The sequence below is a fragment of the Xiphias gladius genome, chromosome 15 (genome assembly GCF_016859285.1).
Source record: "Xiphias gladius isolate SHS-SW01 ecotype Sanya breed wild chromosome 15, ASM1685928v1, whole genome shotgun sequence".
Taxonomy (NCBI): domain Eukaryota; kingdom Metazoa; phylum Chordata; class Actinopteri; order Istiophoriformes; family Xiphiidae; genus Xiphias; species Xiphias gladius.
The window spans coordinates 2385944-2397814 of NC_053414.1; the positions used below are offsets into that span (position 1 = coordinate 2385944).

At 44.0% G+C, this 11871-nt stretch overlaps 1 protein-coding gene across 5 annotated transcripts in view; it reads right to left on the minus strand.

Annotated features, from left to right (window-relative positions):
* Window positions 1-498: 498 nt before the first annotated feature.
* The window catches only part of LOC120800651 (CSC1-like protein 2), a 40703-nt gene continuing 29330 nt past the window's right edge, over window positions 499-11871 (minus strand). For 2 of the 5 annotated variants that reach the window (XM_040146905.1, XM_040146902.1), the window contains 12 exons: window positions 11680-11813; window positions 11273-11410; window positions 11021-11174; window positions 10775-10881; window positions 10058-10144; window positions 9905-9970; window positions 8987-9149; window positions 8437-8542; window positions 7806-7973; window positions 7323-7438; window positions 7156-7239; window positions 499-6525 (listed from right to left, as the gene is read on the minus strand). In XM_040146905.1, coding sequence (XP_040002839.1) covers window positions 6286-6525; window positions 7156-7239; window positions 7323-7438; window positions 7806-7973; window positions 8437-8542; window positions 8987-9149; window positions 9905-9970; window positions 10058-10144; window positions 10775-10881; window positions 11021-11174; window positions 11273-11410; window positions 11680-11813 — 1563 coding nt within the window. In that variant the 3' untranslated portion in view covers window positions 499-6285. Of the gene's footprint in view, window positions 6526-7155; window positions 7240-7322; window positions 7439-7805; window positions 7974-8436; window positions 8543-8986; window positions 9150-9904; window positions 9971-10057; window positions 10145-10774; window positions 10882-11020; window positions 11175-11272; window positions 11411-11679; window positions 11814-11871 lie in introns of those variants that run through there. The other 3 variants (XM_040146904.1, XM_040146903.1, XM_040146906.1) reach the window with 3 other exon arrangements.

Consider the following 11871-nt stretch of genomic DNA (forward strand, 5'->3'; position numbering starts at 1 on the left):
TCCACTACTTAGTGATAGTGACACTGTACTTTAACCAACCTATTTATCCTGTATAATCAGAATATAAAGACGTAACAACTGGTTTATTTATCCTTATAATCAGAATATAAAGACGTAACAACTGGTTTATTTATCCTGTATAATCAGAATATAAAGACGTAACAACTGGTTTCTGACAGACTCTGATGCAGCTGTGACCAGATCTCGTTGTTCATCAGCGTCTCTGTTACCGGCTCCAACTCCTCCATCAGTGGAGGCTGCTGGATGAACAGATGATGAACCACAACACAGAAATAATAGAAAAATAGAATAATAGAAAACGTGGAACAAACACTGAGCATTGATAAAGTCTTAAACATCTGCTCACAGCTGCATTACAGCCTGTTAGAAACCAGTTATTAAATGTGTATGTAAATGCTCAATCATTAATCAAGTTCTTCCAAAAATCACAGGAAAACCCTCAGCCCCTCTGTTGTGGACTCAGAGAAGGAAGAACTGGACGGATGAAAGCCAATTTTATTGATCAAGTAACATAAATAGGACAAATGTTTCACTGTACATACAACCTGGAAAGTAAAGTCAAAATAAATAGTGTCCCAGCAATAACTTAAAAGCATGAGATGGACCAGCTGACCGTTAGCTTGGAGTCAGTGGGATGAGACGCCGAGTCCCGTCGGTCTCGAAGGACGACAGTGCGGTTCGACGGCTATTTACACATTTCATATTATACACATTTGTTCAGTTTCAGTAGCTTTCGGCTGATGTTTAGTTTCAAACTCTTCGGTTCACATTGGTCTTTTCACAACTTCAATAACTTCAGCAACGATTTAAAAAACTACGAAAAGCAAAAAGCAGCGGCTGATTATTAAAAACCTTTAGTTACATGTTACAACAGCATCGTCGCATCTATCAACGTGTCTTTAATACAGGTTCAGTATCAAATACCTCAGTCAGCAGGTTACAAAAATATCATACAGACTCTTCTTTAACGAGCGTCTTCAGCTTCTGCAACCCCGAGATGTCAGTGAACGCAGCAGCTCTCAACCTTCAGTGCAGCTCCTCGGAACCGGAAGGAACCAGAACCGAGACCACTAACCCTGCGAGATGACGTTTTAACCCTTTCGGCCTCCGGGGGTCTGGTTGCTGGAGGAGGTCTGGATGCTTGTGTTTAAGAAACTGCTGCCGTCCGTTAAAATTGTGGGAAACCGAATGCGACAGACTGTTGGATCTGGGATCTCGCGTCGCTTAAACGTGAGTCAAAATGATAAATGTGCTTTTGTGATAATCGAAGCTTGATTTCAACGTGTTCTGGGGATTTGAGAACCTCGTGAAAAGTCGCGGTTCATCTTGACCTTGGAAACTGAAGTTTGCTGAATAACCGAAGCCAAAATGGAAGCAAAGGTCCGGGAAGTGATCAGGACAAAAATGGAAATTCAAACATCTACGATTGGATGGCAACTACATCCGCTGATGAAGATCATGAGATACGATCAAAAGCTCAATAACAGCTTCCGGATGGACCTTGGGGTGAGATTGTGGGATCGATTTCGAGATGCCGAATCTTCCTCAGTGACGCTGGAGCAGAGGAAGAAGGTTTAACAGAAAACCATCAGCAAGTGGCGACCTACAGGGGTAACGACGCTTCAGCCATAGTTCAGCTGGAACTGGCTACGAAGCTCGATTCTTCTCTGGTACGAACTGGAGACCAACAACATTTTGTACTTTGAAATAATCCGAAACCTTTTCTGAAACCATCTGGCTCCTCCAGAAACCAGGCCTGCGGCATTCTCCGGGCCACTGGGTTGAGAACTGCTGAGTTGAACCTCCAGACTCAGATTCAGACCTGGGAACCACTGCGAGCTCTCCCTCCGTTTCAGTTTCATGTGCATACAATCACGGCCGGAGCGCCTGGCAGCAGACGCCCCGCTGGGGGTGAACAGGAAACCAAAATAATGAAACATCTGGAAACAAATGCTGCAGGTTCTCCGGCGTGTAGCCACCAACTGACACCGACGTCCCGGTGGCTACAGCTTTCATAGTCCAGCTGCGCGCACACACACACACACACACACACACACACACACACACACACACACACACACACACACACACACACACTCTGGAGAACATGACAAAAATTTAAACAAGCAACAAAAACGGATGTAAACATTATTTTAGGAAATAGACAACACCTGAGACTATTTCGTCACGTCGCTGCGCTGAAATGTTTAAAAGTTTGTGTTATTCGTTGAACGCGTTTCCTTGCTTCCTAACGATGCTGCTGCCAAATCAGCATCATTTTCCCGTTGCCATCGCAACCAGTAATGGCAGCAACGACGAGGCGGTGAACTCCTTTGCCGACCCGTCGCATCCAAACATCATACTTGCTTTTTAGCTACACGCACATGCAGACAAGCAGCTGCAACGCGAGTGTGGTTGTTTATGGGTTCTTCATAATATTAGGATCAATCAAGTTGGCCACTAGGGGGCAGATCAGAGATGAATCATCACTAGTGACACCAGAATATCTTAAACTATAAATGTCAACACTCAAAGAGGTCACTTAAGGTAGTTTTGTCCAATGAAAACAAAATTATCTCGAGCCAACATCCTCTCTTAGAGTTAAAGGGGCACTGCAGTGATTGAATATGTCCTTTACAGATAGTCTGATAGACTCAAAAGAGACACTAAAAAAGAGAACTTTCCGATTCTGAGCAGCTGAGGCGAAGAGATCCTAGTACTGCTCAAACTCTATTTCCCATAATACAACTGAATAGTCTTTCACGAGAGCCTTCCTGTCCTGCCTGGTAAACTGCCAGAGTTGTCTTTTTTTTTTAAGTTTTTCCAAAACCAAAAACACAAGGGTAATAGTGTGAGGTATCGATTAAACTGTGTGTTTATCTGCTCTAATATAAGCTACTAATGTTAGCGTGTCCGGCTAACTAGCTTATTACCTGCAGTAGTAACCGGGGCTAAGAGTTAGCAAATCCTTAGCGAACTACCTTATTTGTGCGGTCACAGTCTTTTGAAGACAGAGTTTTCAACCAACTCATGGAGCTACAGTTAGCTTAATCAGCTAGCTAGCTACAGCTAACAAAATGTGCCAATGACTGACAGCTGTCATTTCAGCCAAGAAAATCTATGTCTGCCAGCTAGAAACAAGAAGCTGCTTTTGCCTGGTTCTGCGTGAAATCAAAGTTTCAACGTTTCAGTTACTACAATGAATGTTGACGGTAAATCTGCTGTCGTTATTGCTGTAAACTTTATACGTAACGTTCTATAATGTAAAGACCGACAGTCACAGCAACAGTAACTAAGCGACTCAGTAACTTGAGCTCACAACCCTCTGAAGAACAAAGGTTAAGCATGGTAACCATCATGCATACCTGAATGTGTAGTTAAAAGCAAGTATGTGAGTTTTTAAACATGTTAATCCTCACACGGTATCACGGACACAGAAAATACCAGATTCTGATTGGATGGCAGGTGTCTTATTTTTTGTTCAGAGAAGAACTGAAAGCAGAGATCGGCAGAAGAATGAAGTGAGCGGCATGAGGAGCTAACAGGCTAAGCATGAAAACGCAGGCTGACACGCATCATCGGACACCATGAGGATCATGGGAAAGTACCGACTGAAACTCCCTCCGTCGCGAAAATATTCTTCACCCGAGCTGCAGCTGAAGCCTTTAACGTGAAGTTTAAGTCAATTCTCAAACAGCTGAAAAGGGTCAGAATTTACATTTTCGTAAACCATTTCTCTTGACGTTTGGTAACATGATAGTTCAGTTTCAATTCAGACATATCACAGGATGAAGACAGAACATGCTTAGCCTAGTTTAGCACAAAGACCAGAAACTGTTAGCCTTGCTCCATCAACAGAGAAAAAAATCTTCCAACAACTCTTTTACCTGGTCACACCCTAAAGTGTCACATCTCGGTGATGTAGCGGCGACTCACAGCCAGCTGAGAACATGCTAGCACTACTCAGCGAAATTTTGTTCTCTGAATTTCATTTAATAAAGAGTTACTGCAGAGGATAAACACTCTTTGAGCTAGTCAGCTTGAAGCAAGCTAATTAACAGTTAGCATGTTAGTTAGCTCAGTCACTAACAGGACACTAAAGTCTCCACAGTTCAGTAAAAGCAGTATCAGTCCTATGAGCAGCTTCAATCAAACTTGATAGTGACACACAGCTAATAAGCTACAATAGCTTCCTCCATGTTGGACTTCTGGCTCTCCATACACTCAAAGGTCAACTCTGTCAGAATGGTTTGCTGTTGGCCAATGGTGCAAATCTGCGGGTCAAAATGTATGGGAATTGAAATCTAAACCATAGCTTTTAGCAGATTTTCTTTGCCCTTGCAAGCAGTCTTGTTAGCTAGCAAGCTAGTCACCAATCTATCCAGGAGACGACATTGTTGGCTAGAGCCATGGGTGAAGACCTAGCTAAAATTAAGATAACTGGACTAAGAAACTAATATTTTGAGCATAATATCAAATTAGGCTAACTGATTTTAGAGACAGAGATTGATGCAAACAAGATGAGACAACATGTAAACCAGACAGACTGGTTTAGAGGTTAGGTGAGGATTTGTTTTTTCTCTTCTAGCAACTTGGCTAAAAGGTTCCCCCTACTTACAGTCTTTGTGCTATGCTAGGCTAAGACATCTTGGACTTCTCTGTCCTGGACAAACAGATGAAACTGATAATCATCCGCAATTCCTGACAAGTGAAGTGATTTCAGTTGGACTCAATATGGTGTGGCCATTTAGGCTTGAATTGTAGCAGTAATGCAGTAAAAACTGGAACATTGTTGATGTTTGTAGAGGAAGTGTAAGATAAACATTCGTATTCTTTCTAAATGCAAACATTTTAGTACCATAGTGAAGGAAACCATTTCGCTGTACTAATTCTACAGTTGACTGACAACCGGTTTGAGAAGCACTGGAACTTCTTACCCAAATGTTATGGTGTTTTTTGGTTACCTGGCGATGTTGTTGAACGTTTCATGATGCAGGTTGGTGTACAATAAGCTACCGGACACACACACACACACACACACACACACACACACACACACACACACAGAGACAGTGCACACTTCAAAACACACACAAACGAAAAACATTTTCCCTTGAGAGTCCCGACAGCTTCAGGCGTTGAGGGTGGACCGTCCGGTCGAAAAGCGCTGCTCTTCTGTGTCTACCTGAGCTCAAACTACTCGACTGCTGCTGCTGCCAGACGTATCAGATCATCTTCACAAAGATCTCCCCATGAATGAAAAGAGTTTTGATTGCTAAACCTACACAGACACAAATATCCCCATTCCCTTTGTCAGGTGTTCATGATTTAAGGTAGTTCAGGTGAGATCAAAACCTCCTGTTGAGTCCGGTTGTTCGACGGATGAGGAGTGGTCCAACTGAAGCGCAAAGCCGAAAACGTTCATCCTGCAGGTAGGAGCATGTGCTACCGGGACTAGGGTGGAGATCTGGTGAGGCTGATTGGCCACTACAGTCCTTTGAAGGATGTCATCGTCTGAGGGTGGCAACGTCTTTAGTCCAGACAGCACATTTAACAACATGCAGCGGAAGCTTGGCCTGTCAAAAAAAAAAAAAAAAAACCTCCAGGGGATGTGTTGAATGTACCGGCAAAATCCACGACCCACGGCATCCACAAAAAGAAAGAGGTAAAAAGCGCAGAGGGAAAGGAGACTGCGATGCGTCTGCGTAAGCAAGGCTTCTATCACTACAAGAGCTTGGCGAGTTATTTAGCAATCCAAAACCGGAGGACGGCGGCAACAGCGGGGGTTTGTTTTGAGGCGTCAACCAGGCCGAGGAAAAACACAGCGTCAGCATCAGCTTTGACCCCTCGGTCGAGTTCCGGCAAGCCGCGGAAGGATCAGGAGTCAAGACACGAGTGCGAACGAACAAAATCCAGCCCAGGCACAAATTTTTAAACCCTGTCCCCCAGCCCCAAAAAAAGGAAGAAAAAACAAAAACAAAAACAAAAAAACTTTTGGCTTTGTGGTTATGTACAGTGACTTCCTGTGAAACAGTTTGATGTCCATCAAGTTTCCACAGACGTGCAGGGCTAGATGTTGGCGACCTGGCGCCGGCGTCAAAGGTCAGGGTCAAGTCTTCGAGCTGGGAGGGGGTGGAGCTAACCGTATCGATCTGTTTGTATGTCTGTGTGTGTAGTGATTCTCCAGTCAGCTTTATTTTCCAAATGTTGTGTGGGTATGGACCCTCAACTAGCTCCGCCCCCTCCCTCTGGATCCACCCCCAGCTACTGGTGGACCTCGTTGGCGATCAGACTGTCCTCCCCTGACTGGAAATCCGCCTCATTGATGCTGTTCCCTCCATTCAGCATCTCCTCGTCCTGAGACGACCCGCGGTCCTCCTCGCCACTGCCGCCGCCAGGCTCGTCTGAGTTTGGGTCCTGGAGCACCTGGGCAATGTACATCTGCTGCTGCTGCTGCTGCAGCTGCTGTTGTTGCTGCTGTTGCTGCTGCTGCTGCTGCTGCTGCTGAACCACACAAAACCACAACAACCAGGTTAACCAGCAGGGAGAGACAAAACACGGAGAAGCCGAAGTCTAATATTTAGACTCATTAGCATCATAGCTACACCCGGGTATCAAACCTCACTACTTAGATTTGGTACTAACTGAAATGTGTCCATGGCAAATAATCATTCATAATCAGAGTACAGACATATTCTACGATCAGACAGTTTCTGATTTAAATCATTTTCTCAGTTTTAGTCTGTATTTGATTTCGACAAAGTTCAGATAATGACAAAGATCAGCTGCCTGCGTTTACACAATATCTAGCGACATGTTCATATTCCTAAAGGTAAGGTACCTAAACTCAGGTATTTACGGGCCCAAAAGAAAAAAGAAAAATGTCCCAAAAGATACATTTTGATTTTATGTGATCAACTTGAGCCCACAAATTACCATCTTTTGTGAACAAGATAACTGGCACGTCACATGGCAAGTGAACTAATTGTAGCTTACACACTATGCAGATAGTACTGTGGTAGTTCAGTAATAATTCAGTCTTTACACCATCTGTTTGTTTTTGGACCGATATTTAGTCACAAGAGCGTATACCTTACGGGGAAAATTGACCAGAGCTTAGTGTCATTTGTTCACCTGAGATTTGGTGGTGGGGGAGGATGAGGGACGAGCCGGGCGCCCGTTCTCAACGGTGTCCACGTCGTTCTCCTTGGTGTCGATCTGAGACAAAGAAAGAGAGTTAGACAGCAGCTTCTATGTTTCCTACACATTTTTTAGAACCTTTGATTAAAAAGTTTCTGTACCTTGTAGTTGTGAGCACTAAGGTACTTGAAGTGTCCGAAACAGACGTGAGACAGACAGACCACAATGGTGACGATCAGCACCACCAGAGTGAACATGGAGGTCGGCGTCTGGAAACCTGACGGCACATTAGCATTAGTTAGCGTTCAACAACATCTACACGTGGGAGCCATCTTGTCAGCCACAGATACAGACATGATACAGCGCAAACGTATTTTGGCTTGTGTTTCATTTTGATCATGATTAGACTCAACTGACCTGACAGTTAATTTGGGCGTGCCTCAACACTCGTGACTAGACGTTGACTTCCCTTGACTGACCTGATGTGGTCTTGACTTGTTTCAACTGTCTTAAGATGTGATTTTGAATTGTCTTGACTGACCTGAGATCTGACTAGGACCTGACTGACTTGAGACTTGATTTGGACTGTTGATCGACTAGAAAAGGCGGTTTTTGTGGTTTGTCCAGCAGGGGGCGGGGCTTACCTGTGCGTACGGTGGAGAAGAAGAGTAGCCAGAAGAGGCAGAGGATGGGCGCAGCCACCACCTGGGTGACGGCTCCGGAGTGGATCTTCTTGTCCAGTTTGGAGGGCAGGTAGGCATAGTACATGTTGTATCGGTCCACCAGGTGTTTCAACAGCATGTACATCAGACCTGCGGGGGGACAGGTGAGTGGCTTAGTCAGGCAGCCCCACAGATGACTTAAAGTAGCAGCGTCTGATTAGGGTAGTCATTGCAAGTCATTGCTGACTTGATTCGACAAGACTTGAGATGGACTTGGACTTGTCTGGACCTGTCTCAAATGACTTGTGACTTAATTTGGATTTCTTTTAGCTGACTTGAGACTTGACCCAGACTTGCTTGGACTGACTAGAAACTTCATTACTTGAAACTTGACTGTGGCTCACTTGATGTGGATGGGATTTGATTTTGACTGACTTGGGACTTCATTCGGACTTGCCATTAAAGTCTTTAAAACAGCTCTGGGTACTAGTGTCAATACTTCAGTACTAATACTCTGTGTAATCCTGGTACCATATACGGTCGTACTGATGCTGTATAACAGATACTGTAGTGGTAACAATGCAGCGGTGGGTGTATTGTGGTTGAGACCGACCGAAGGGGACGATGATGGGGCAGGTGATGCTGTAGGCCATCACCACCGTGAAGACGTTCATCATCCAGGCATACGCTGCTCCGAACTGGAACTCATAGGCCTGGTGCTGCAGGGATGACACAAGGCAGTTGAATCCGTACACAGTCAGAGGAGCGCCCCAATGAGGCCGACATGTTCATTAATACCAGAAGATTAAACTCTTGGCTGAGTCATAACTAGAGAGACAACTTTACTATAATTACAGTTGTCCAAATAAAGACAGTACAGTCTCCCAGGTGGAGATAAGATATTGATGCATGTGAGGCCACACGAAGCCATAATAGACTAGAGCCCACACGGAAACAATGATGTACCATAGTCCACACAGAGACAATAATGGACTACCGGGTGTCTATGTAGAGTCAACAATGCACTCGACTCTACATGCAGCCAATAATCGACTTTGGTCCACATGGACACAAGAACAGACTCGAGTCCAGCTGCAGACAGTGATGGACTTGTCTGTTTTGTTGTCCATCAGGCACAAGTCTCGGTCAGTGTCCGTTCTCACCCTCTTGACGTTGCGGCGGTCAGCAGCGGAGCGAGCCAGGCACAGCCGGATCATGTACATCAGCAGACCGGGGATCCTCAGCAGGTCCATGGCGTTCCCGATGAACGCAGAGGCGATGACATAGTTGACAAAGAATGCTCCGTTATCCGGCAGGAAGACGCACCTGAAGGGAACACAGCAACGCCGTTAAAGCGGAATGTCCTTCGAATTACTGATCACCTACGGATCATTTATAAAAAGGACAATAATAGCTGCACTGAAACTGAGCTGTTTCAAAATAAGAGTAACAAAGGAAAAGGATACACATACTTGAATCACCACAAATTAAGTACTTTATTTAAAATGTATGTTTATTTGAATTTTATTTGAGAATTTATTTTGATTTCTTAAATTTTAAATTGGATTAAATTTAAAAGAGATTAATGTAGACTTTTATTTAAAAAAATACAGGTACAAAAGAAAAAAAAAAGGAAACTTCATTGACTAATAATTCTAATTTAGTTCTACATTTCACTGCTCTAGCGACAATGGTACTGAATGTAAAATTTAGCTTTCCTTTCTTTAATTTCTAAAATTTAAAATGGAATCACGTGTAAAATCATTTGAATTGGATTATTTGGAGTCAATTATCTTTCAGTGAAGTTTTTAATTTAATTTTGGCAGTAATTATGCGTTCTTAACATGAAAATCAAAATAAGACTTCAAAATTTTATCAAAAATTTTAAATGAAAAATTGATTTTAATATTTAATTTCAATTCTGTCCTAAATCATATCCACACAATTGGAAAATTAAATTTCAATTTGGTTGAACGATTTAACGTTAATATTGGCATTTCTGGACTTCCACATGCACTATGATGAAAATAATTGTTAAAAGTATAAACTATGGTGAGCAGAAACAGCAGGACAATACTCACTCAAATCTGACTTTGGCATCGGCCAGGAACTTCCTATCAAAGAGCCAGCGGAAAAACACATCCAGACTGGAAAAGACAGGCAGAGACATTTTAATGAGGAAGGCAGAGGTCAAAGGTCGCTCAGGAATCTTACAGTCCAACAGTTTTTATCACCTGCTGAGTCCGAGAGATGGCAGCAGCAGAACCATGAAGATCAGGAAGGTGTAACATTTGTGCATCGTGGTCCTGTTTTCTCCAGACCTGCAAACACACACAAGAGGTCAAATCAGGGTGAAATCAAGGTTCACTTGGCTTTATTTGGATTTGACTTGATTTATCTAGACAGACGTGGTTGGAACTTGTCTTGACTTCTGACCTGGGACTTAACTTGGATTTGTCTCTGTGTTCATGACACCCAACTTACCTGAACCCACTTAATTTTTTCTTGTCTTAACTAATTTGAGACTTGACTTGGACTTCCTTTAATGGAGTCTCAAATGACTTCAGAGTTGATTTGGACTTGTTTAGACTGACTTGAGACTTGCCTTGATGGTCTGGACAATTGACTTGGACTCACCTCAATTCATTTATTTTTGACTTGTCTCGACTGACTTGAGAATGGATTTGGACTTGTCTTGAATGACTCTAGACTTGACCTGGACTCGTTTCAGCTTTCTTGTCACTTCACTTGGACTTGTTTTGAACAACGTAAATCTGACTTGGACTTGTTTCAATAGACTCGGTTTAGACTTTTCTTGACTATCCTGAGACTTTACTTTGACTTGCCCAGAAAGTCTTAGTAACAACTCTGTGCTAGTATTGCTATTGCAGTACTGATGCCTTGTTTTAGTACTGATGAAGATGATGAAGAGGAGGAAGCAGCAGAATCACCTGGTCCAGTGAGCCTCAAAGAAGGCAGAGTAATAGACGATGGTGGGCAGCAGAGCAGAGAAAGCCCAGAGAAGCAGAGTGGGGAAGAACTGAGTGACGATGGGATTCTGTACAAAAGAACCAGACAAACGAACAAACAAACAGAACACAGAGAGCAGAGAGTCAGAGTCGGACGGATCGTCTCATGTCAGCACTCGACTCCAGGTGGTACCCAGCGCCACTGAAAGGGTGGTTGTGGTTTCTTACGTTGAGATACTCGACAGGCTTGGTGACATTGAACTTGTCCATGGTGGAGATGATGATGGCGGGCGTGGTGAGGAAGAAGAGAAGGATGAAGAGGATGCAGTTGATGATGAAGCAGCGGATCCACCAGGAGATCCCGCCCAGCGACAGGTGCTCCCTGCAGGAACAAACCAGGACACGACATCAGCTTATCTGACAGGCTTTGTTTGTTTGGTGTTGGACCGGGTTTTAGGCAGGCGGAGCTCGTGGACGTACCAGCGGACGTTCTGCGGGTCGGGCGCGTATGAAACGTTCCAGTTGTGAACATGAAGAACCTCGCTGAACTGAGAAGAACGTGGCTCCTGACGACACCGACAACCCTGAACCTGACAGGCATTAAAGTCCTTCAAAATACTGTGAAAGCAGAGGAGGCGGGGCAGTAGAGAGGGGGCGGTGTCAGAGCAGTGTAAATTAAATCTACAAAAGCTACGACTAAAAATACATTTTTTTCCCAACGAAAACGAGACAAAGTCTAAATCAAAGTAATGTTTTCATCAACAAATAAAACTGACACATGAACTGAACCAATTTCTGTCTTGACGTCAAGTCGGGCTATCTTTTGTGTTTACGGCTATCAGTGGGAGGAGTCAGAGACAGAGGGGCGGGGGCGGGGCGGGGCTCACATGGCGGTCATGGCCTCGTTCTGGAAGGTGACGAAGGCCATGCCCAGTGGTTTGGTGTGGACCTTCTCCTTCTCCTTCCTGTACTCCTCCTTCAGCTTGGCCTCTCTCTTGGTGTAGTAGCTGACTGCCTCCTCCTGCAGGACAAATAAGTGTGATCGTTTAGTAACACGCAAAAGTAACATGCCAACACTT